This window comes from Amphiura filiformis, chromosome 8, assembly GCF_039555335.1.
Source record: "Amphiura filiformis chromosome 8, Afil_fr2py, whole genome shotgun sequence".
NCBI lineage: Eukaryota > Metazoa > Echinodermata > Ophiuroidea > Amphilepidida > Amphiuridae > Amphiura > Amphiura filiformis.
The window spans coordinates 25,424,697-25,451,719 of record NC_092635.1 but is presented as its reverse complement, the minus strand read 5'-3'; the positions used below and the strand labels follow the sequence as shown (position 1 = coordinate 25,451,719).

At 35.5% G+C, this 27,023-nt stretch overlaps 1 protein-coding gene across 1 annotated transcript; it reads right to left on the bottom strand.

Moving 5' to 3' along the window:
• Positions 1–7,163: 7,163 nt before the first annotated feature.
• Positions 7,164–24,263, bottom strand: LOC140158850 (mitochondrial import inner membrane translocase subunit TIM44-like). Its single transcript, XM_072182103.1, has 15 exons — positions 24,167–24,263; positions 21,218–21,355; positions 20,968–21,063; positions 20,093–20,170; positions 19,356–19,442; positions 18,521–18,670; positions 17,334–17,403; positions 16,785–16,851; positions 14,762–14,847; positions 14,249–14,341; positions 12,865–12,989; positions 11,912–11,962; positions 11,611–11,700; positions 11,016–11,126; positions 7,164–10,215 (listed from the first exon to the last, which is right to left on the bottom strand). Exons 1-15 carry the CDS (start codon positions 24,197–24,199, stop codon positions 10,096–10,098), a joined length of 1,395 nt encoding a protein of 464 aa, XP_072038204.1. The 5' UTR covers positions 24,200–24,263; the 3' UTR covers positions 7,164–10,095.
• Between the last annotated feature and the right edge of the window lie 2,760 nt (positions 24,264–27,023).

The following is a 27,023-nucleotide window of genomic DNA, read 5'->3' as shown; positions in this document are numbered from 1 at the left end:
GAAAATATAACAATGTATTATGTTTTAATATTGGGGCATAAAGTGTGATAGTCTGGAGAAGAAAATATATGCAGGAATTACTGTACATGTCTGTGTGAATTCATTCTGTACTCTTTAAGCACATAAAGCATTTTCCCGAATGCCACCTTGGGAAAACAAAAATAGCTACATGTATGTGTATAATCGAATGTCCCTCCTTTCTACAGGAGCACCATCCAGATCAAGGATGAACCGGAAATGAGATGAACAGCACATATTTGTGGCATATTTTTAAGCTCATTGCATATTTTCGAAAAATATGTTTTTGCTGTCATAAATCATGTAAAAGTCCGACCCTTACCATTAGCTCATGACCATGTGTTATATCAACTCTATCCCCAAGGGAGAAAAGAGCACATAGTCAGACTTTACTATCCTTGATGTTTAGGCTAGATTCAGTCATAACTAGTCCAATGCTCTTGACCAAGTGCCTCAGTAATTAAGCTTAATTACAGCATATAATTTTGCTATTCATGTTCAACATTAAATATTTTTAATTGCAATCTATTGATGTGGTATTATAGTAGTTTGACATTTCAAATTTCCATGCCAAAGTGATCACTAAGGCCTTTCATTGGTCAGTCTATGATGGTCATTGTGTCACAGACCAGTGAAATAAATTGTGTATTTTGGCCAAAGGGGCATGTAACAGAATTCGGGAGCAATTTACTTGAGTAATAGTAACCATATGCTGATATTATCAAACTCAAGAAGAGTTTTACACCAGAGATGATATCTTACCCTTCCCAGAATCCTTTGCAACATGATTCATCACATCATTACATCAAATGGCACTCCCATTACTTTGTACAGGTTCCCTTTGTTTTCGTTTTGAGAATAAAATGGCTAATCATGTGTCACTAGTCAAGAAATAAACACATTTTGTGAGATCTGGATGTGTCCTGTTCATTGAGGTACTTTTTGTCACTTGATAACAAATTAATACAGAAAATTTAAATGGATGAAATGCATTGTGGGAAGTGTAAGATATGTTCTTTGGTTTTACACTATGAAATAAAATCACTGAAATGTGATGTCATCAAGTAAAATCAGTCCAAATTTGGATACTACGTTTTTACATTTTGAAAAGTCTGAATAATTATGTCGGCTTGATTTCACTGATAATCCCATATTTCTGTCATATATCATAGGAAGTTGTTCAAAGTTCAGTCATTACAAAAACAAAGGAATTACGTAAGAAACACTGACACCCCCCCCCCCCATCTGCAAACTAGAATTTCTGACTTCCGACTAATATTGCTTGTTCACATAAATTAACACGGAAATGAGTAATCATTAAAAATGTAACCATTTCAGTGTAATTAGTGAATTTCAGTGTGATATTTGACCTTTTCAGTGATTTGATTTTATTTCATAGTCTTAGGCCAAAACTAAAATTATTTGGTTTTCCTCTTCCACCAATAAAAATGGGAAAACTGGAAAAAAAGTTTTATTCTGCAAAAGAATAACCTTCCTATTTTTTGAAAATACAGTAATACAAGTGTTTTCTTTCAAAATTTTAAAATTGTTCACAATATAATTATATGGAAGTTCATGCACATCTTATTAGGCCTTATTTGCAGTTTATTACACATTTTTTGACCATGAAAGGCCTGAGGACAACCAATCAGTAAGTTTCCACTTCCCTTTCCAATGCCCTCTGCCAGCATTTGAATATAGCATTTGCAATGAAATATTCAGCCCAAGTGCAGATCAATTTGGCATTTTACCATTAATATCAAACTGATTTTTGTTATTGAATGGACATTGATGAAATACTGTATAGTGGATATTTTCGCTGGTTTAATTTTTGGCAATTTTATCAATTCTGGACAGTTTAGTGGGTGTTTAATTTGTATTTCCAAATATATTCACATTAAGTACTAAGTGTAATACATATTTTTGCGGGATTAAATATTCACGGCAGCTTGTTTGACCATGAAATGCGCAGAAATTAAACTCCCCACAAAAATTTCCCACTATACAGTATATGGTAACTTCCATTACATAACTGTTTTGCTTCAGGAATCTTGTGGTCAGAAGTGTAACACTCAGTTCATTGTTGGTTTTGTTTGACTAATGTGTCTGCATGTATGTTCATTCTATAAAAACTAGGGCATTTGTGTTTATTCTTCATGTCCCAAAATGAAGTTATTTTGTATCAAAATTTAGTTATGCTGCACTCTGCTCAATGACCTATACATCAGGGACTGCCTTTTGAGGAGAGTGAGAGCAATCACTCTCTACTGCTCTCCTTAAATTTGATATATTTGGAGAGTTATTTTTAGCTCTCCTTAGTTGACCATTCTCTCTATTGTAAATGCTCTAAACAGCTCTCCTTGAAGGCTCTAGAAGAGCTATTTAATGCTCTCCTGCAAATTCAAAAAGACAGTCCCTGTATACATCATAGGTATGCTAACTGTGGATGGCATGCTAAGTGAGGATGGCATTGGCAGGTCTAGAAAGAATGCGGAATTCAAGAATCTTGTTCCCAGAAATTTTGATAATCTGGAGGGAAATCCTGCTATGATGGAGGGAAATTTGTCTACATTTCCAGAAAATTAACATTTTTTCCAGGCCTGGGCATTGAGAACATGAGTAAATTTACTGCATTACAAAAATTTAAATTGAATATTTGAATTGAACCAAATTTGGGCATTGAAGTATCTGTGGAGGAAAGTAACATTGCAAGAGATGGTTTTCAAATGTTGTAAAAGTACTCATATATTGAGAAAACTTTGGTTTAGCAATACTGCTTATATTGGTGGAGAGTTCTTTGAACGGATGTAAATTCCTGGAGCTCATGATCTATTTACTGACTTTATTTTGAAGTCAATGATGGGATGGCTCAGATGGATGATATGATGAATTTGTGACTTGCTGAAATTAAATAGGAACAACATTGGAATAATGTGCTAATTAGCGGCGCTATTCTTCCATGTAAAATTGATTAATTTCCAACATAACCACATCCCTTTGTAGGCACATTCCAAAGCTATTTATTAAAGCTGATTCAGTGTAGTGATACCAAAATTCCTCAAAATTAGCATTCTGAATGTTGTCAAATAATCTTGTTTCATTTCATCAAGTCATATATATCGGTGTAAAAAAAGTTAATCCAAATGTTGATGTAAAATTGCACCATCAATGCTTGTATATAAATAATCATGTGACAACTACCAAAGTATTTGCATGGATCAAGGTGCAAAGTGAAAAATATATAACTGCTTTTGTTTATATTATAGGAGACTGATTTTAAGTTGAATGGGATTTCATTTTGAGATGCAGGATTTGGATTGATAGGCAAAGAAAAAACAATGTATTCTTTTACAAGGCAAGGTTATACTCCAACATATACGCCGGTATTTTCTGTTGTGATAATCACACATCAGTTCTCTGCAGTGACTTTCAGTTCTCAAATGATTAGCTGTGGTCAGGGCTTTTGTTCTCCATCACATCTTTTTCAGAGGATGCTAACTGCTGCATCAGTTGCAACAGAAAATTACCTGCAATTATAACCTAGCTTTCACTGTTCACATCAAAAACTGGGACACTATTTGTCATGCATTAGCTGAAAAATGTCATCATGACCCATCACACTTGTGAAAAATGCTGATGTATTCAGTGCATGATGCAATATGAGTTTGCAACTTACAGGACTTCCTCGCTGAAATGAAAGCGCAAAGTGTTGCATTCTTCTGGTCTTGCCTTCTTGTAAGAATCACAGAATTTGTATAACCCTTACTATTAACCATTACCCTAATCCTTACCCTACAACCTAACCGTTGAATTGAATTATATGTGACTAATGCTTACATGAAGGTACATGAAGAAGCACTCTTTACTATTGCATGAAAATCACCATCTTGGGTCTTGCTTCCTGTCATAAATGCTAAGCTTGGTATTGAATTGGTGTAACATTTTAGTGTGTGAAACATGGCATGAATGGATGTTTTTTTACCAAGAACATTAGAGTATGTTAGGTTCTTATCGATTGATAACAATAGACCATTTTGGTAAATCTCGGAATCCTTTTTGATGCGCACATCAGTCACAGCGAATGTTGTGTTGTGCAGTGACAATCAGAAACCATGTGCGCATTGGCATGACATACTTGGATCACTTTCACAAAGGCTTGCGGGATTTACCAAAATGGTACTGTTTCCTGGCAATGTCTTGGCATTGTACAGGACTGTCCCGATTATTTTCTTGGAATGCCATGGTACATATAGTTTCATCTTAACTTCAACATGCAGAGATGCCACTTGGTTTTGTCATAATTTCCTGAAAAATCTTGAATATGCACTTTTCCTTATCCTTTTAGGGTAGAGCAAAAATTTCCTGAAATTGGTAGATTTTCTTCCAAAATTTCCTGAAATCAGGAAATTTCCTGAAAAGTGGTATCTCTGAATATGTGGTGAGGATTGTTACAAATAAACTGTTATTATCTTTTATATCTCCTTCCTTCCTTCCTTCTTTTATATTGAGTTATCAAGTTGATAATTTAATGGTACATAATCAGTTTTAAGTTATGGTAACATATTGTACATTCTATAAATAATAGTCATTTTGTAGGATTATGTTAGAACTTTTTTTTGTTTCTTTTATCTTGCCAACATGGAAAAAACAAGATAAAAGTTGTAATTATCATTCTGGTGATAATAAAGTAAGGAATTTTGAAGCAATTTAATATGACCAGTGTACAGATACTTTTCATTTCTGTTTTGTTCGTTAAAGTTGAGTTAGGGAATTAGTCAAGGTTAAAATTTATCCATGTAAATTCTGTTCTGTCTGTCATCAAAGTGTAACAGGTGTAAGTAAATTCTTCTGTGGTGAAATGGCCAAGTGGGACTTCCTGTTTAACAGACTTGCTGACTGCTGGTCATAAAAAAGATATTGACATGCATGTGCTAGCTTCCATTACCAGTTATTCATTTTGATGCAATTCCAAGCTCATAGCAAACAGTTTCAGGTCACATAGTTAAGTGTACAGGCAACAAATAAAAACCCACCCTGTGTTATGGGTGGATGGACTTGCCAAGTAGGTCAGGATCACACATTTAACCTATACTACAAACAATAAAATGACATGTTCCAAGTAGGTGCAGGTTGGAAACAAGTACAAACAATAACAAATATGCCAAAATTAAATCGGGCTTGAAAAAAACAAATCAGGCATGAAAAAATTAAATCGGACTTGAAACAAATTACTGACATTTATTTTAAAATATTTGATAAGAATTATTATGATTTTATGTCTTGGAAACACAACAAGCAATCAGCATGTCCACACCTTAAGGTGGCATTCTGAGATTTCAAAAATTTGTGCCCTAAATTTTGGTCAAAGTCAAATTTTTAATATGTACGCAATTTTTTGTCCATATACTTAGTAGCATCTGAAATTGTTAAAGCTAAAATCATCAAATTTCATATAAAATTGTATGATTTTGTATTTGCTCGAATATTTATCCTACTAGTGCTGTGGTGAAATTTCGTGCAAGTTCCCTTTAATATGTGCCACACAAATTATTTGAAGATCAGGTGAAATTTGAAAATGGCCGGCCAAAAAAATGTGTGTTTGCCTCCCCCTTTGCACAAGCCAAATTTTTGCAAATCTTAAATGGGCTACATAGTGAAGCGAGCATGAATTTTTGATTATTAAGAAAGTTTCCATACTGTTTTCCCCAAGCCTTTTGACCTTTTCCCCACTTTCTGATTTGCCAAAACCTTTTGACCTGCCAATATTGCTTTTTTCCCCCTCCTCCATAATTATTGCACAGCCTCCAAGTAATGCTGAATCTTGGTGCAAGTCAACTTAAACATGTATCACATTACACAATTTGAAGGTCAAGAGGTTAATCAAAGGTCAAATTAGTTTTTCACAAGTGATTTACCAATTTGTGACCAGCTCCAACAAAACCCAGAACAAGTCGCCAGGCATGTTTTTGAGTTATAGGCCTTTAAAGATGGCATTCCCATAAAAGAAATCAAATTTTGGAATTCTTAATTTCATGGTATTTGACTTTGGGACTGAGTAGACTTTCAAATCCTTGAAAGTACTTATTAAAAAGAGGTTTATTTAATCAATAATTGACAGTTGAACTATGATAATCCCTATTTAATCCTGTGTAAGGCAGGAAACTAATTAGCACATTTCTCAGACTAGCAATTTTTCAAAAATATCAAGGTATCATTTACAAAATTATCCATATCTGAGGTCAGATACATAAAGAGTGATGAATTTTCATGAATTGAAAGCCAGTATTTTGCAAGGTCATGAAGGCCATCCGAAGTCATAGCTAATAAACTTGAATTTTCTTGAAACCTAGTGGAAATGTTAGACCATTTCACATTATTTATCAACAAAGGCAAGGGACTGGTCTATCAATATGCTTGAACGAACCGCTACACTGTTCAATGGCTTTCTTGTACTATATGAAATGTGGTAGGCGATTTAAAATGCATGTGCCCTGAGCAAACTACGATACATACACACACTGCAGGGCAAAGAACAATGGAAATTGCCATAATTTTGTGCGCATACTGCCGGGCACTGACGTCACATGTCAAGTGGTCTATAAACCTTTGGGTACAACACAATGGCCAGGGCGACCAGGGCTGTTATGAATCACTGTCTTTTTTAATATGGTGGATACCCTTAATGACAAATCCAAACAATATTCAACCTGTTTTAACATCACAAACTTAAACAAAATCTACAGATTTCATAGATCACATATTTTATTCATAACATTTTTCTGAAGCAGCATTTCTAAACCATTTAAGGGGGTACTACACCCCTGTGGTAAATTTGTGACTATTTTTGCATTTTTCTCAAAAAATAATAACACACTGGTAACAAAAGATATGTATATTATTGGGGCAAGGAATCCAATTACTACACTGAAATTTCAGTGACTCAAGACAAGCGGTTCAGTATATATGATAGGAAACGAGGTACATCCTAGCGGTACCTTATTTTTTTTATCATAAATAACAAACCGCTTGTCTTGGGTCAATGAAATTCCAGTGTAGTAATTGGGTTCCTTGCCCCTATAATATACAAAACTTTTGTTACCACTGTATTTTTAGTTTTCGAGAAAAATGCAAAAATAGACACAAATTTATCGAGGGGTGTAGTACCCCTTAAGAATCTCTTGATCTATTATGATAGTGTTTCAAACCACAGCAGCTGAAGGGAGTATCCCATCATGCATTGCAGTGTATCTGCTTGCTCCATAGCAAACGCATACAAAAAGTAAGTAAAAGCTGCTTAAATTATGATACCTATGAGCAGTTTTCAAACAAAAGTCGTAAGTACCTTTGATTTAAGGGCTTGGATATGGACGTTTTCACATATTTTTTGTGGGACCTGAGAGCACATCAGACATCAAATTGCATTTTGAATATGAGGAATGTCCTGATATCAAATAATTTTGATTTTTTTTTAATTCGCGATATACTACATGTTTTAAAATGTTTGAAATGTAAGTTCTCAAAGTAAATTGTATAAATCTAATGATATGTACTTACAGTGTATATAGCTGGGATGAAAAGCTGTCCATCATGTGAAACTTTTGACCTTTCGTATTGAAGATATAAATTTTTTCCCCAAAAACAAAAAAAAAAAATGCACCGCCCTGTTAATGAGCGACATACTGCGCCCGAACAACATAATCAACCAATCAGGTTATCGGTCTGTTGTTATGATTGTCAGATGATTGAATCAGCCAATCAAAACCCCATGTTTCCGTGTTTACACTGTGCACGCTCTCAAAATGTAACGACTGGCACAAACTATAAGCACCTAATTATCATTGGATTTATAAAGTTTTCTTTGAGGTCTGTTAAATATCAAAAATATCATATTCAATTAGTTTGCGATAAAATTTATTTGATATCAGGACATCCTTGTGTTCAGAATGCAATTCCAAATGTCTGATGCGCTCTCAGGTCCCACAAAAAATACTGTGCAAACGTTGCTATCCAATTGGATTGTGTGTACATTTTCAATGGTACATGCAGACTGCAGTTCTACTATGGTACCGCAAAACATAATGGGATACTCCCTCAGCTGCTGTGGTTTCAAACTTGCTTGAAAATTTATTTATGATATGGCCTTGGGAGCTCTTGGGCCAATTGGACAGGGTTTAATGTTATGGTATAAAACTGTAGGACATTATAAAAAGATCTAATTCTTAGGGTAAAACTTAAAATAATATGTCATTTAAGTTGCATTCTATAACATAAGAATTTCAGTATGTCTGAAATTAATTTTCAATTAAAAACAAATACTATTATGAGAACAGTATAAATAAATATAGCTGAATCTTTACAGACCAAATTGGTCTCACCACATAGGTGTGTGTGGAAAACAGACATCTGAGAATATTGTGTACCAATATTTTTGTGAATCCAGATGTAATTATATTAATGAGGCCTCATTATCTGAGAATACCCTGGGAATAATAAAGGAGTATTTTGTGATCCTAGCATCCTCATTTTATAATATTTTTCAGTAGATATCCACCCATAAAAGCTTATTACCAAAATTTCAGTTCATTCCGATTTTGTGTTTGTGAGTTATGCATAATGTGTATTACACTGCTCCATATATGACCACTGTGTTGTAATTTCGTTCTGGTGTACCAGAACATAATTCAAATTTGGCAATATTTTTGCTAAATGAATTAATCTGCAAGAAATATTTTGCACATAAACATTATGTAGCCAAAGGTTTCCAGTGGTATAAAAATCTCAATATTTTTGAGAAAAGTGGGGGATGAGGCTGTAGATCACAAAATGCCCCTTTAACATTGAAGTGAACAAAGACTACATTGATGATTTCAGATGTAATGTTAAAAACTATGGATTTTATGTTGTGGACTAATTTGATAGGGGACTTTTTCTGGCACCAGCTTAAAAACCTCACCATAGGCTGATTTCTGTCTAGTCTCGGTCCTAGCCAGGTTGTACTCCTCCGTCGCTCAACAAATTGATCCAAGACCGCTGAATGGTTTATGAATAAAAATGTTTTCAATTGGCTATGGAGCCATGTAACTGCAGAATTAGGATGTGACTTGTATAGCATCGACTCTCAACAATACGTGATGCAATCAAGCAAAATGAGTCGGATGTCGGGAATATTGATTTTGAGATATAATCAATAATAGTATTGTATTTTATTGTTCTGAGCAGAACTAAAATGGCCATATCTCTGGAAACATGATGAAGTTTTCAGCAAAATAAAGCTCTGAGGATGGATCATATAATGATATTGAAAACTGAATTTTGATTTTGATCGACATCAGACACATTTTGCTTGATCGCATCACATATACCGGTTGTAGCTTAACTTAAAAAACCCAAAGTGCAAATGGAACATTACTTGCAGCAGTACTTGGAGCTTGTCACCAGACAGTGTTTAATGATGTAGGAGCACAAGAGAGCTGAGACGGAGACTAATCTCTGTCAATTTCCTTTGTCAAATGATATCCAACACTTTGCCCTCTGTCAACATTTTAACTGTATCAATACTGCTGTTTTGATATATTATCAGAAGCAATATTTCATACAATCTAAGCTCGTATTTCTTGCCTAGATGTGATGGGATACAAAATCATCTATATCTATGAATTATACAATCTCAACCTCGTTCATCCTTGTTACACAAACTGATTTGACATATATTGGTATTCTTGTTATCAGCAGCCATTTTCTCACATCAACAAACAAGTTTTTCAGCAGATGTAGGCTCTACAATTACAACCAGGAGAAGTTACAGCTGCATCAGTGACGCGCAAACATCCAGTGCTTGTATATCACACACAGTTACTGATCATGGTTTTGATTGATTAGGCTGATATAACACTGCAACCTGTCCATGCTGCCTTTGGTTAAAAACTTCATTTTGGTCAATTAGACTGGCATGGCCAATACTATTTCCACCATAGGTGTTGACACTGATAGCATTGTGAATTCATAATGCCATAGGCTACACACATCCTGACCACATGGCCATTTTATTCAAGTGTTTCGGTGTCTTATTTGTCAGTATCAAACCCATTGTTCTGTTGATTGTGCAGACATGTCTAATAGTTTCCATGCAGCACGAGGATCTAGAATTTCAGCTTCTTTACATAATGCCCATACGTACATCACACGTAAAACTTTATTCTGAAAAAAAATAGAAATAAATAAATACAAGGCTTAATGAATAAATAAATGAATATGATATATTTGATACACCCCAATGGTAGAAGTAAGAGTTGAATTCTGACAATTAGATATGCAAAGAAAGCCACCAGCATACCCAGCGACTGTTAGTTATTAGGTTCAGCGTCTGTATGGTACAGGAAATTATCTTACATTCAGTCGGTGTCATATTGGGCTTCACCCAGCCACTATGATACTTCGCGCACAATAATTTCATGTACTATACCGACGATAGAACTAATAATAAGTAACACTGTATGAGAGACTGTATGCATATTCATTCTACCAAGTCAAACTCAGCCCTTCTATTTAGTTCAAAATAAGAGCATACGTGATTTGCTTGTTGAACAGATGATAAGGGAAAGATTTATTTTTAAATAACAAGGGTCAAATTTGAGGGTAAATTTTTACTTAATATTGGAGGTCTCTGTCTGTACAGACACTTACAGCAACACACATTGAATGGAGCACCATATTTTATCAGCAGTACTGTTACTTCATTTTTCATATGAAAAGTGAAAATAATACCAAATGAGAATTTTTAGACTTCTTTACTTTACAGATATTTCTACAAATTTCCAATATTGGGCTATTCCAGTTGGAGTCACCCATCCAGGTAATCCCATTTGAAATTCACACTCCCTGTGTGGAAGATTAAGATCATGTCTTCCATAGGGGGTGTATGGGTCTCAACTAGAATAGCCTATTGTTATTAAAAGGGATCACTGAAAGTGCCGTTAATTATGTACAGGCCTACTCACCGGATCTCCCTCCACTACATCTCCTTTATTGTTCCTCACTACCATTATTTGTTGAGCTAAGAAGGTGATGAGTAACACTGGTCCCTGTTCCATCATCTTAGCCATATGAATCTGGATGTCAAGGCAACCAGGAAAGAAATATTGATAAAGTGGATAAGTGCACTGGCAAAACTTGTGAATAATAGTAGCCCATTGAGCTCTTGGATTAGGCGCAAATAAATAACATGTTTGCTGTGTTTCAAAAACCAAGACGTGAGATGCATTTTGTGCGTGTGGTGGGAGGCAGGTGTGAGTGTGGGTGTGTGCCAGGATGTATGACAAAACATATTCAAATCTCAAATATCGGTTGCAAGGTTGGTTTTAAATGTGTAAACCAGAGACCCTCAACAGGTGTCCTGTGGGCCAAATCCAGCCTGCCAACCACTGATATCTGGCTCTTGACCAAAATGTAAAGGAAAACATGAGAAACTGATGTGTATTTGACAATCCAGCCTGTATGCTTGAAATGGGTTTGGCCAATCTCTGGTGTAAACCATTAGAAAAGCTACAGATTGACTATTAATGTGTTATTCACATCAATTTATGGAATACTTACATCTACACCATCTACATCTAGAACTCTGTTATCATATTTGTAACCCATTGATGTGGCTTGTTTGATAGGGGTTGCTAGTTGATTGAATGGCTGTAGGACAGAAGAAAAAACAAACAAGAGTTCATGATAAAAAAAAAGTTCAGGGAAAAATTGGCACCCAATTACTCAAAATAACATACAGATTTATTATAAATGTTATCAATCTTACACTAGTGTTCATAGCATTGTAAAATGATGTTCAAAAGATTTCAATGTTTTATGAAAAATATATATACAAAATCAGAAATGCATAGATACTTACAGCTTCATAACACCAATCTTTTAAAACTTCTAAGTCACCACGAATAATAGCCTGAAATAATAAAATGTTGACAAATTTGAAATCATTATAATTATGTGCACACAAAAAAATAATATTCAAATACACCAGTCAGGGCTGCAGAAAGGTTGAAAATGTGGGGCGGCCAACACAAAAGTGGGGCGGCCAAAATACAAATATATGCCCAAATTGAAATAAAGATTTAGAGATAAACAGAACAAATTTCTCAAAAAGTGGGGTGGCCATGGCATCCCCGCTTGCTACAGCCCTGACACCAGTGTTATGTTATTTTTTCTTATCTAATAAAAACTTTGCCAACTTTCTTCTTTAAATTTTAAAAATCTCATTCTTTCAGACTGTCACACTGAAGTATAAGAGTCCAGTCAACACAATTAAATATAGAAATCTAGCAGACGACACAAATAGCAATCATTTCTGTAGAAATGGCAGCAGTGGCCCTCTCCAGATTGTGAACAAAATTAAATTCTATGAAAATTGTGTTTTGGGCTATCAAATCATCAATAAGGGTCTATTCATGGACTATTTGAGTGGAAAGTATCTTATTTGTGTGTTGCTTTTGAATTTAAAAAAAAAATGTAACAGATGAAGCCCCTACGGTTAAATTGTTGGCCAAACCCACACAAAACACATCTGTTACATATAGTAACATGGACTCAGGTGATTCCAAACACTGATCCCATTAGACCACTCAAAATTTTAGCCTGGGCCTTTTTCATCTTTTATGACTACATAGATCCTGGTCTGCAAAGAAAATATACATTTGAAGCAAACAGTCACTTTATAACTGAGAATATTGCATTTAAATAGCTCCCATTGTACACAGTAGAGTATAGGGGACTTTTATTGTGGTATGAACCCATAAATACCGAATAATGTTCTGCATCAATAATTGGCTATTTCTGAAATAATCTTACCTCTAGGACATTTGGTATAATTTCTTCTTCACACATCTTAAGGAATTGCTCTTTTGAAAAGGACGGATCAGTTTTGACAATTTCTGTCAGTACTTCTGACATCTCAGTTGCAGAGAAAACATTACCTAAAATCAAATGCAAAATACAACGGGATGGACAATTAAATTAAGTTAGAACAAACAAACTACACATCAGTTTCATTTAGTGAATTTTTTGGAGGTTTTGAGTTGCTTATGTGATCAAATTGTTGCAAAAAATTAGATTCTAAGCTAAAAAGAAAATTCCTTGGTACTTAAAGGGCATTTTGTGATCCACAGCATCATCCCCCCACTTCTCTCAAAAAAGTTGGGATTTTTATATCACTGGAAACCTCTGGCTACATAATGTGTATGTACACAAAATTTCTTGCAGATTAATTTGTTTAACAAAGATATCGTGAAATTTGAATCTGGTATACCAGAACGAAATTACCACACATTGTCTATGGAGCAGTGTAATACACATAATCATGCATAACTCGCAAACGCAAAATTGGAATCAACTGAAATTTTGGGAATAAGCTTTTTTCGTGGGTATCTACTGAAAAATGTCATAAAAAGAGGATGCTAGGGTCACGAAATTCTCCTTTAACAGCAGAATTTGTCAAGTTGAAAGAGAAAGTCTGTATTTACATTGAGATTCATTGATGTCTTGCCTTTATAAAAATGTATACTTTTATATGTCTTGCGTGAATAATTACGAAGATATGGCACTTTTACTACATGCATGTCTGAGAGTACACAGCTGCCTTAATATTAGTATTCCGGACTGAATAAAATAGTTTGCCGGATTGTCCATCTAGTATTACTTTATCTAAAGGTAATCAAAAACATTTATATTTGACAAGTGTTAATGATGAGGCAAAACAAGTCTGCTCAGCTTATAAGAGAGCGCGTGGCCTAGCGGTTAAGGCATAGGACTGTGAACCCAAGGGTCAAGGGTTCGAATCCCAGGTCCGGCTCTTTGTGTCCTTGAGCAAGACACTTCACTCTACTTGCTTAGTGCTTCGGAGGGCACTTTAAGCTGTCGGTCCCGATGTACATGCATATTTTCTCACATTAATGTAGTGTGCACGCTAAAGAACGTAACAGGCTATTCGAAAAGAGCAGGGGATCATCCCGGTCATGTTGACTTTACTTCAAAATACACTCATCTACTCTAGGTTCCAGAGTAAAAAATAAGTACAGCTTGTCTGTACGCAGTGCGACAATACTCATACATATCAGGGAGGCACTTATAAGGAAGAAGAAGAAGAAGAAGAGCTACCCTCTTGACAAACATGTAAGAACTAGCTTTGCCAGAGCAAAAATATATTGAATTGATAATCCCATGAAGTTATTCTTACCAAATAGTTGACCAAATTTATCTGTCACTACTCTTGTTGCCCTGATGACTACATTGTCACTCTCGTCATACTTCATTTTTAAGTCGAAAAATTCTGCAAAAACAAAATCAATCATTAATTAAAGACAGCAAGGTTGAAGTTGAACTCGTGCACATGCTCACAAACTAAAAATTGCTAAATGTTTCTTGTTGTGGTTTTCGTTATGCAACCTGTAATTGTGGATCTCAGAACCGAGGTTTTGTAATTAACGTATTGTTTTCACCATCCAATTCTTGTTTTCATAATTTACTACTTACTTGCTAATTCATTTTACAGAGTGTCATGCGTGCAGGCCACATACAAAATATTTTCCGAGAAAGACACACCTTCTCAGATTTTTGTGGGATTTTGAACATGTATGTCGATTATTAATTAAAGTTATTAACAATTAGGCATATTTGAGCCTTCTTATTTGGTGTACTAGAAGAACTTGATATTTAAAAACTTTTTCTTGGCATCTTCTAACCAACTTACTGTTAAAAACCTGATTGTTCTCCTTGAAATTCTTCCACTGTTGATAATACTTAGAATCCTTGTGTAGCACCATTCCTGTTGCATCCCTATGGATAGAATGAATGACACACAAAGGAAGAGTGTTGCATTATTGAGACATTACAAAGAGCTTACTTTTACTCCCTATTCCAGGAAAATACAGCACTAATGTTTTGGGATTAAAAAAAATATTATCCTGTTTTGCCAAATGAAACATAGGTAAATCCTAATCCTTTAGTTAGTCCTAACTAGCAATAAAATTACAATTTTAATATTTAGCCAATTCTTGGAAATAGGGACAAAAACATGCATTTTTAGAGTATTTTTCGTATGCCATGACAAACAAGCCCAAAGACTTGCACTAAGACTAATTTCAGTTTATGCATTCTAATTTTTGGAAAAGACATGTTTCATTCTTATAACCAATCATTTAATTAAAGTAACATAAAAAGTGAAAATTAGAGCAAAATTTCGGCATATACTCAAGATTTGAATGCTTAGACTTGCTCCAAGTCTGTGATTTTTGTGACTTGTCTGTCAGAAAACATGCCGAAAATGCATGTTTTTGGCTCTTTTCAAGAAATTGGTAAAATAGTGAACTTTTTCTCCAGTTAGGACTAAATGAATGATTAGGATTGAGCTATGTTTCATACGGCAGAACTTGATAATACTTTCTTAATCCCAATTTTTCTGGAATGGGGAGTACACAATGCCAATCTTCTGAGTTCCTAGACTTCATGCGCCGAGCTACACAACAACCAGAAAACAATTAAGCTTCATGGGGCAAGTCATTTTAGCTTGCTTTGTCAGACAAAAGCCTGCACACATGGAAAAGTGGTGTAATGACCAAAAAGTATAATAATTCTAATAAATTGAGTGGCTAAGGAATCTATCACATAACATGCCTTTTTGGTCACTACTTTGTTCTGAATTCACACAATGGTCATAAGTCATTACCGAGGGGACACGCCTGGATGATAACTTATCCTGGGGCTTTATTTAAAACATGATGTTAATTTTATACAAAAAATATAAGTGGATTCTATCAGGAAGACTCTATTGTGGATGTCAAAACTTTGTAAGGATTTAAGTATGAAGGGCAAAGTTGAGTTGCAGTTCTAGGATGAAAACTATTCAAAAGCACTTGACTAACTAACACCATTACAAAGCTAAGTGTCCTTCTCTGGCTTTGTATACTAGTCCTTTTAGTAAATTAGACACAAGACACCACACAGTGTCGACACCCTATATTATAAATATAAACTTAATACTCCGTTGGTGAGCGACGGGCGATGGTATTTCACCGAACGAAAGAAAAGGAGTTCTATCTGATTGGCTAGCAATCGATCGCTGGATCGCTCAGTGGTGAACTACAAAAATGGAGTGATGTATTCAATTCGACTGAAATCGATATTCTATTATTGACGCAGATAAAGAAAGTGTCATAGTGTGTATTGTATGACTTGTGATTTAATTTTCTAATACATGTGTTCCTTTATAGAATTGGAATTCTCAAACAGTTGAATATATCACAATTTTTATTTTGAAGATCAAAATCGTTACTTAAAAAATGCAGTAAAATATATCCACAGCAAAATACCGGTCCCCGCTAATTAGTGTATTTAATTCCCAGTTAGTGTATTAAAAATAAAACCTGGGATTTACCTGACAACAAATCAAATTTTCTTGTAATAGAAATATCATATGGGATACTGATCATGCGCAAATCGAAAAAACATAGAATAGAAACTGTGTGGCAGGCTCTGTGGAATCTCATATCGTGTGTAAAATGGTATGCTTAGCCTGAGTCGCTCGGCCTATCTCGAACAAAATCGCCATGCGTAGCTGTTGAAAAACGAGAGGATTCATCGTACTATCACGGCAATTTTTGACACGAAGATATAGGGATGATGACGCTGTGCACCATTTCTGTTGTCCCTAATTGTGGTTTGCTTGGATACTTGGGACTAAAACAGTAAATCAAACAATCACCCCATATACTCACTCATTGGCCTCGATTGGTCTGGACTCCATTGTGGAACTTAAAACATCTGTTCGCTTCCTAAGTTTTACTGCAATGAAAGCATAGTAATACACAACAAATTTTAATAATACATCAAGATGAACAAATATGAAATTCAAGGACAATATCCCAGGGAATCCTGGCATCTTTAGAAAATATATCCTGCATAGAAAATAGTAAGAATTTTTATTTCAGAGAAATTTACAAAACTCAATCAACTGTCCACATATTGCCCATAAGGATTTTACGATGGGTATTCATGATACCTTTTAGTAAATGGCTCTTTTCAGAGCCGCTGAATCTTCAGTTGGAAAGGGGCGTCTATAGCTACTACAACAGCTTTTTTCATTGGGCAAGGGTGACACACTATGTTACTTTGTTGACAAGGAGCCATCTATATGCAGAACTCCCAATACTTTGTCCTTAAGAAGACAGAGCCAATCCTGACAAGTTCAACAGTTTTATACTTTTGTTGACGGCAATCCTGCTAAAACTCTGAACTTTCCCCTTGTTCACTTTGTTATTACTTACCTGGTGGTTTGTATACCCGTGCACCACTAACAGTACTCTCATCAATCTCATGTTTCACTGCTTTCACACCCTGATAAGCAAAAAAATGAGATTAAACAATGTCATTTATGAAATATGAACAGGGAGTTTCATTGTATTAATTTTGGGCTAGGACCATCTGAAGTAAACCACAAAACATTGTGTGACATCATAAGAATTCTACCAATAAATTTTTTTGTTCAAGTTTCTCATTGATGAATAAGGTCTTTTGGTGAATCTGGTTAAAACTTGTAACAGCGTGCCTGTCTTTTTTGTACTATTGCTGTGCATCTCGCTTCCCAGCTCTAGTGCGAATTCAAAGGAATGAACAGTGTGCCCACATTCCTACTACTCAATCATGACAATGCTCCCACGCAATTATGTGAATGTCTAAAATTGCACACTGTGTCCATTCATTTGAAATTCTTACTATATAAGGCAGAACAACGGAGCTCATAATATATGCACACCATAAATCTACCATTTTTAATTCTACAGGCCTACTCACTTGATGCAAGTAACTACATTAGGGATGCTAATTATTTGTTTTGTTAGCTAGCTCACCACAACAAGTAATTGCCTGACTACTCCCCATTCCAGAAAAATACAGCACTATTTTTTGGATTTAAAAAAATATCCTGTTTTGCCAAATGACGCGCAGCTAGATCCTAGTCCTTTACTTAGTTCTAACCTGCAATGAAAGTCAAATTTTAACCTTTGGTCAATTTTTGAAAATAAGGGCCAAAAATATGTGTTTTTATGGCATTTTTCGTATGCTGTGACAATTAAGCTGAAAGACTAATTTCAAGTTATGCATTTTAATTTTTTTTAAACATATTTTCTAATCTTTTTCATAACCAATTATCAAAAATAACATTTTAAAAATATAATTTTCAGCTGAGTCTTTTGAATGCTTAGACTTGTGTCAAGTCTTAAGATTTTTGTGACTACAATTGTAAGAAAACATGCAAAATTGCATGCTTTTGGCTCATTTTCCCTCAAATTGAAAAAATATATTTAAATTTGATTTTTATTGCCAGTTAGAACTAACTGAAGGATTGTGATTTAGCTATATTTCATTTGGCAAAACAGGATAATATTTTTTTGAATTAAAAAAAATGAGTGCTGTATTTTTCTGGAATGGGGAGTAATGCAGCTAATACACTTACCTTTGACACTGTTTTAAATGCTTGACTCTTGGCAATCTCTTCACCTGACTTGGATACTTTTTCCGCTGCTGATTTGGCCGTTTTACCAAATTCCCTGGTAATGTCACCTGTCTTCTTCACCCATTCTTGCTTCTGCAAGTCCTCTGTACTCTATTGTGAAAGAAAACACAAAGCATTGTAAACACTACATGTATAATAGCAACATATTGTGTAACCTTTAAGGGGGTACTACACCCCTGGCCAATTTTGTGCCTATTTTTGCACTTTTCTCAAAAAGTATAGCACATTGGTGACAAGTAAGATATGTATATTATAGGGGCAAGGACTACAACTACTGTACTGAAAATTCAGCAACTCAAAGCAAGTAGTTATTGGATTTATTGATCAAATATTGGTTTTCCCTCATTTTTGACTGTAACCCCACAACTGTTGTCTGTGCTGAAATAAAATTTATAGTGCAGTAGTTGTAGTCCTTGCCCCTATAATATACATATCTTACTTGTCCCCAATGCGCTATAATTTTTAAGAAAAATGCAAAAATAGGCATCAATTTTGGCAGGGGTGTAGTACCCCCTTAACACAAATAAAGGGTAATCCAGTATTCCTTACACCCAAATGTGTCCAAGGTAGTAAAAACAAAAGTGTGATTTGAAGAAAAATATAACTTTTTTGACCAAATATTTAAGTTTACTTTAAAGGTGGATCGCCCATCGTGATCGGCTGTTTACTTCTGAATATTTTTTCTGAAGATGCTCATTAAACTTCCTCAACAATCAAATACAATGATTAATTTTCTTACCATATCATGTTGGCTAAATATGCAAGTTTTGTTTACCTTTGAAACTTTGTCCTTGATGTCTTCAACTGTCCTCTTGAGTGTCTCTGCTCCTACGGAGGTACCTTCTTCCACAAGCTGTCCAGCCTGTTAACAAACACCACAGGGCAAAGGTCATATGTCAAAGGTTAGTATATTAACTACAAATGTTACACTGTGTAGAGTTTGTAAATAAACTACTGCATGGCTAACATTCACTCACTTGTTACACTGTGTAGTCAGTCAATACACCCCCTATGGAAGACATGATTTTAATCTTCCATACACAGAGTATGAAGTTCAAATGGGCAATAAAATTTGTGACAACAGTGCTCGCTGTTTGGGGAAGTCAATATTGCCCTTTTAAATCAAATTTTCTACTTGTTCAAGTTGCAAAAGTTACTTATGACTAGTACAAGATGAAAATACTTGTTTTCATGGGTATATAAATGAAATTGAGGATAGGTTAAGACTTGTTTATGGTGCATTTTAAAATGTAAGTGTATTTAAACGTAGCACAGCAACCACAATTCAAGACTTTGACATTTTGCCTGTAACTTTGATCCAAAACTCTTACTATACATACAACTTGATACAAGTGCACTGAAATTGAGTGTTTTTAAACTCGACAACTCAAGTGAGTTCAGAGAGAAATACAGGGGCACAAATTAAGGGGTATTTGATTGGGTGAGCACACAATACACATGGTTAACAGCAGGTCTTCACTCAATACACATGAATATTTACTCCATACTTACATATTTCTTTCTTGCTTTAGTCAAACCCATAGACTGTTCTAATTTCTTTCTTTCCTCTGCAAATTTCTTTATATTATCCTGCAATTTACAAATATATTTAAAAATTATTATCTTATTTGCATCTTTTGTAGATGTAAGAAACTCCAGCCCAACCCCATTACACAACTAACATGTATACTGGGTTTCAGAGAAGAACGACAGTCCCTTGCTCAGATTGACGCGAGCGCCCTAATAATGAGCGACCTAGTTACGCGGAGCTTTGTGTTCCCTTCCCTTCAAGAGCGCCAAACTGCGCCAACCAACATTTTGACGCGTAATCTGCCAATCAGGTTATCGGTCTGTTGTTATGATTGTCAGACGGTTGAATCAACCAATCAGTACCCCACTTTCGTGTTTACGCTCTGCAAGCTCTCAAAATGTAAACAACTGCCGTTCTTCTCTGACAAAAACCAACCACCGTCAATGCGGACATTGACACACACTTTGAGTTTCATTCACATTACATTTTATATTGTACATACACATGTACACATTTTAGTTGTATTGGCTTTATACTACTGCCTATTGGGAGTTTAATTTGTCCCAGAGCAGACTGGGTGCATTTTTATGGACTGGGTGCATTTTTAGTGGCCTTCTTTACCTTGTTCTTTGTCTTCAAATCTGTTTCTCACTTCTCTTAACATACAGGTCAGCATGCTTATATAGGCTTTTTAGCCTGGCTTGAGCATTTTGTTTGAGCCTGGCCCCATCAGGACCCAAGCGTGTCAGCCATGTCTCCACACGGAGCGACCGTTTAAACAAACAAACAAACAAACAAATGTCTCACACAAACACTTTACATGATTAATCTGCAGGTAACGAAAATAACAACTTACTTTTAATTCTTTGTTCTTCTCATAATCTTGCATCATATTATCGATGATTGTTTTAAAAAAACCTTTTCTTTCTGGTTGCTGAGAATAACATCTTTCCTGGAAAATAAATAAATAAAATAATAGCTTGGGTAAGATGTAAGTAAAAATTGTAATGAGATGTGGTTTTTGTATTGTCATTATCAATCAATCAATCAATCATGCATATTCAAATTCTTGCTTTAGTTTACTTTTATCTAAATGCTATACTTACATGTTGCAACCTGACATCCAGAGGACCATTTGCACAAGTTGTAAGCTGTGGAAGACATCTATTGATGTTATAAACTCTAGTCTGTGTTGTTGTTGATATTCTCCATACATGTAGTAAGGACCTACTTCTTGTAGGAATCTGTAATCACAATTGAAATAACCAGTAATTAATGGAAATTCAGCTTGTAACTTTACATGATATTGTTCTGGGACTTCAAAAGTTTGACATTCCTGTAAATTAGTAAAAACGTCATAATAAATTCAATTGAATGAATACAGCAGGCTACCCAAGCCAGTAAGAAATGAGTCCACATCAATTCAGTGTTCAGAATACTGTTTTAGCCTGTGTCTCCTATCCTACTATCACTCAAAGAAAGATATCTCTTCACAAATTCACTCACCTTGCGATCCCACATCACCAATTGAAATGAACTCATAACTTCCCAAAAACAAATTTGTCATTCCTCAAAACAACACAAAAATGTATGGTAACTTAAATAAGGGATCTGGAATGAGCGTTTTGACAGTATTTTTTGTGGAACATGAGAGCACATCAGACATACATGTATCGAATTGCATTCTGAATACTGAAGAATGTCTTTCTGATATCAAATAATTTTCATTTTTGAAATTCACGATATAATACAAATTTTATGACAAATTATTAAAATTTGATATTTTTCACATTTTTGATAACAGTCCTCGAAGTAAATTGTATAAATCTAATGATATATTCTTAAAGTGTAGCTGGGAGGAAAAGCCAACGATCAAATTGAAAATTTTGACCTTTCATACTGAAGATATGGATTTTTTTCCAAAAAGACCTAATTTTTTTTGTTTTGGGAAAAAAATCTATATCTTCAATACGTAAGGTCAAAATTTTCAATTGATCGTCGGCTTTTCATCCCACCTACATACACTTTAAGTATATATCATCAGATTTATAAAGTTTACTTCCAGTATGTACTGTTAAATATCAAAAATATCAATATTTAATAATTTACCATAAAATGTGTATTACATTGCGAATTTTTAAAAAAATTCAAAATTATTTGATATCAGAAGGACATTCTTCGTATTCAGAATGCAATTTGATGTCTGATGTGCTCTAATGTCCCACAATAAATACTGTCCAAACGTACATACCCCATCCCATAACAACAAATTGAAATCCTAGATTTAACTAGTCAACTGTATCTTTGTATTTTACAGTCCAAAATTTTGTTCAAGTGCAATTTTAGCAACATTTTTGATGCAATCATCGCCCATCATAATCGGCTGTGTTTACTTCTGAACTTCCAATAGGCTAATGAAAGTCAATGTTATGTTTAGCGTAACATTTTTTTCATACCACAATGAGGCAACTTCTGCATTATTTTATTATTCATTATTTTGCAGCATATCTTATTTACAAAATAACGGCTATTTTATCAACAAGCAGCGCACTCTATACCCTCCAATACTGTGTTAAAACAAAACCCTGATCATATGCTAATTGTTCTTGTTAAAATATATTTCATATAGACCCATGCGATATATAAGGCATCACCAACCATGATATTTGCGAACTTTTGCGTTGATATAAAACATCAAAAAATCACTCAAAAATGTTAGGAAAAAGTGAAACCTTCATATTTTTATACAAAATACAAAATAATGAACTGTTTTGGGATTCTGGCATCTCGAACGTGGCCAAAAATTTATAACGCGGGCGAGTTACGCTAAACATAACATTGACTTTCATTAGCCTTACTTAACACGGACCACGGTGGCATGCTTCAGTGAATCCGACTAGATTTCAAATGCAACACCTCTAGCCTCCAATGTGAAACTCATCGGTGAGCAAATTTGTGGCTAGATTTCTTGAGCCACATATTGATTTGAATTTTTGTGTACGCTCACGCTATTTGCGCTATTTTTGAGTTACAAGTTACGCAAACCTGACTTACCACCAGTGTTCGAAATAGGGAAAATATGGAGGTTGTCCCGAGGACAACTAAAGCATAAATTCTGCTTGTCCTCAAAACAATTTGGTTGTCCCCAAAATGTGTCATATATTTGGAGGTAAAATATAATGGTTGTCCAGGGATAAGTACATAGCTCAATTTGGTTGTCCCCAGTGATTTTTGGACAAGAGGACAAGAGGATAAGTGCTTATTTCGAACACTGCTTACCACCAAGTTGCGCCAACCCCCACAGGCAACATGCCCACATTCCATGGTAAAGATCCTTCGCAGTTTTTATTCCACCTTCAACTCTAGTCCGAATAATCAGACCCAGAACTAAATATTAATTTCTGACATGATCGTGTTCTGGGTCTGAACTGTTTCCATTCGAAATCTTGATGCCAAATTGGACAAAAGAAGCACATGGTCCTACTTCACAGTTTTTTAATCCCCTATTCATGTTGAGTGAATCACTCTATTGTGGACCATCCTTTTGATACTCGAGTATTTGGACAAGTGGAACAGTTTTGACAGGCCCTTTGAGGCTTTGTCTACTTCTCTGTTTGTAAACAAACGAGGTCGAAATTGTCCTGCATCGTAATAGTACGGCACTACTTGTACTCATACGCTCGCGTAAATTCATGCCTGCGTCATGCGATTGATCGGCGATAGACGGCGAATGACATAAATGAGGGGCTGATGTGATGATGACGTGATTCAATTAGTCAATCAGAACCCGACTTCATGTTTACGCCATAAACTGCGAAAGAATTGTGAAAAAGTTAAAAGAAATACTAGAAAAGCAAGGACAAGGTTGTCGAATTCAACATACTTGGCATTTAAATCGTGTGTGTACGTGCGACACATGATCGATGTGCGTAACGCTTGTTTGGCATCACAAATCAGAAGCAAACTACGGCAATCATTTGTGAAATCATACTTAACAATACGGATAAGGTATTGAAGACAATCGTTGTCGTTTACTATCATTAAATCCTACTTACATTTCTTAAAAATACAGTCGTGGGAGTCGCCATTTTGTAATCTGCGGTAGAGTTGCCAGCTCATTGCTAATTGATAAACGCCAAATCTGCAATGAGAAAATCCCTGTGAAGAAACGACGATTGACGAAGAACAGACGCGCACATTTTATTTTTTAAGTCAGTTCGGCAACACTCATTTACGCAAAGCGCTGGCATGATTGCATCAATTTGCATGCAGGCTGTGCATAAAATTCGAATTTTCTGCTGCATGTTGAGCTATATTTATCAGATTACGTCATTCCGGAATCAGTGGTGAGTTTACTGAAGTGGATTTCATCATGTATTGTTTTTTTATTGCACAAATATTTATGACAAAATGAAAATAATTAAAACTCAGTTTTAAGCTTACCTCCAACCATTACCAACAATCAACATGTAGGCAATAGGCATGCTAGTTAGGTGAATTCAAATTTGCCATCAAACTGCATCATTTTACATATCAAATTAAAGCCCTTGAGTAAAGAAAGCCAAAACTGAAAACATTTTTGTCATAGCACTTTCCGTAACAAAGTTACATCTTGTCAAAGACAAAGATTGCGGACTTTCATCAAAAAGATTCTGCTAGCAAAATTCCCCAAAACAGCATTTAGGGGTGTTTCTAGATCTTAGATCTAGATCCAATCGGGCGAGTAGGTCAAAAAAATTACCCATCCGAACAAAATTTTACTCGGCCGCTATTAATCTCGGTCGCCAAATCGTGATCAGTGCTGTTTTTTGTGGGTCCATTTCCTCAGCATGAAAGACGCGGCAGTATACCTGATCTCATGTACCAATACCTTGTGTATTGCCTATTTTTGGTACATGATTCGCATTCGGCGAGTACATATCAGCAATAGCGAATAAATGGTCGTTTTTTACTCTGTTCAAAACGTCACATGTACACCAAATACAGCCCCCGAACAGGGTTCGATTTAGAAAATAAAATTTACATGCACAACTCTGGTTTTTTCCTCAAAATAGGCTGAATAACACAAAATTTTGCATGCACAGGAAAAATTCTACATGCACAGAGCCAAAGTTACATGCATTTGTGCATGTAAAACCCCTCTAAATCGAACCCTGCCCCCGAAATGGTCTACTTTTAGCGTGCCTTAACTCCGAAACAGTTTAGTCAAAGTTAAAAATGCGATCCCCAACCCTTTGCTTACCTTTGGACGAATTTGTTGTAATCTCCGCTTGCTCCGTGTTGAAAAATGTCCGGTACTTGCCCGGTACAAACATAGAAATGGCTGCAGACCCATTCCATGTCAACTCCAGGGATGTGCACCGCAGCACCTCTTCAATTTTTTTCTTTTTCTGTATGGTGGTAGATATTGATGAGAAAGTAAAATCCGGAAAATTTGAGCTTCATACTCTATTTCGTTTTCCCGTGGCATCAATTTGAAATTTAGGGGGGTCAGCATAAAAAATGTGTCGCAACGCGGAAAGACGACGTTTGGAGGTCCATAAATGTATAAAGGAACCCTTTACAACTTTGAAAAGTATGTATCCTGGGATACTTATTTGTGTAGAATTCAAATCTGGCATAAGAAAACTTGTAACTCCTTTACTTTAAAAGATATAGGGACCTCAAAATGCAACTTCGTCCATCCAGGACCAACTTTGGGGGGTCAGAACTCCAAAAGTAAAAATAATTTTATTGTCCATTTTTTTGCCAGTCAGAGCCCTTTGGTAGGACATTACTCTTATCCAATATTGAGCCCATTAGAATACTTAAAGCTGAGATATTACCCATGCAAAACCCCAATTGTACATTTTTTGTACATTTTGAGCCCCTTGAAAACCAATGTCAGACAATTTGATCCACCATCAAAACAGGTATGTACTACAGACGTTCTTTCGCTGAAACGCGATACAGGCTAGTAAGGCAGTCTGACGCGACAGCTGCCATGTGCATGAAGCCACAAATTTATCATTAATTGATGATAAAAATAAATTTCCATTCTTTTATATAAAAAAATAATGCAAGTGTGCGATGCCAGGAAACAGGGTTCGATTTAACTGGTGTTGTGGAGCAAAATGCTCCCCATTTGGACAACCTGCTACACAAATTTCAGCTTGCATAGCAATTTTTTACAATGTCATGAATGTAAACATATGCTAATGTTATAAGGGGCTGTGCAATAATTATGAGCCCTGGGGGAGGGTAAAATTCGGGGGCAAGAAATTTTTGGTGAGCCGAAAGGGGGTGCAAGCAATTTTTGGCCAGCCGAGAGAGGGGAGCAAGCGATTTTTGGCACGCATTCATGGGGGCACCTTTTAAATAAAACACTCTAGAAAGGCTTTTGAAAACAGTACGGAAATGCTTAAATATGCAAATTTTCCTGCTCGCTACGCTCGCAACATACATAGACCATTTGTGATCATCCAGCATAACTGAGCCCTGAAGTCGCCAATCATCATTTTTGAGATATTCAACCAAAATATTCTGCTTGAAATTAGGTTTAAAATGATGTATATCATGTCTAATAGTACTTGACATTTAAGTAGTGAAAAATCAATAAAACAGTCAATAAATCCTTTGTTTCCTATTGTTTATTGTTAAGTTCAATGGAGCATATCTCAATAGTGGCACTGGCGACATCCGGACTCAGTTGTGGAGGATGGTCACATTTAAGGTTTGTAAATTGGGATCCCAAAAATTTGGCATGCGCAAGGGGACCCAAAGAATTTTTGGCAGGCCGAGAGGGGGGGGGGCAAGCGATTTTTGGCAAGCCAAGAGGGGGGCAAGTGATTTTTGGCGAGCCGTTTGGAAATTTTACCCCCCCCTCATAACTATTGCACAGCCCCTAAGAACATATCACCTAAATAAGGTTTT

What these genes read in the sequence shown, in the direction of transcription:
- LOC140158850 (XM_072182103.1), bottom strand. Translation starts at nt 24,199, where the DNA reads ATGGCGACTCCCACGACTGTATTTTTAAGAAAT. An exon ending in CGACTGTATTTTTAAGAAAT is followed by an intron (nt 21,356 to 24,166) that starts GTAAGTAGGATT and finishes TTGTGATTACAG; the next exon opens with ATTCCTACAAGAAGTAGGTC. An exon ending in TAGATGTAGATGGTGTAGAT is followed by an intron (nt 11,127 to 11,610) that starts GTAAGTATTCCA and finishes CTTGACATCCAG; the next exon opens with ATTCATATGGCTAAGATGAT.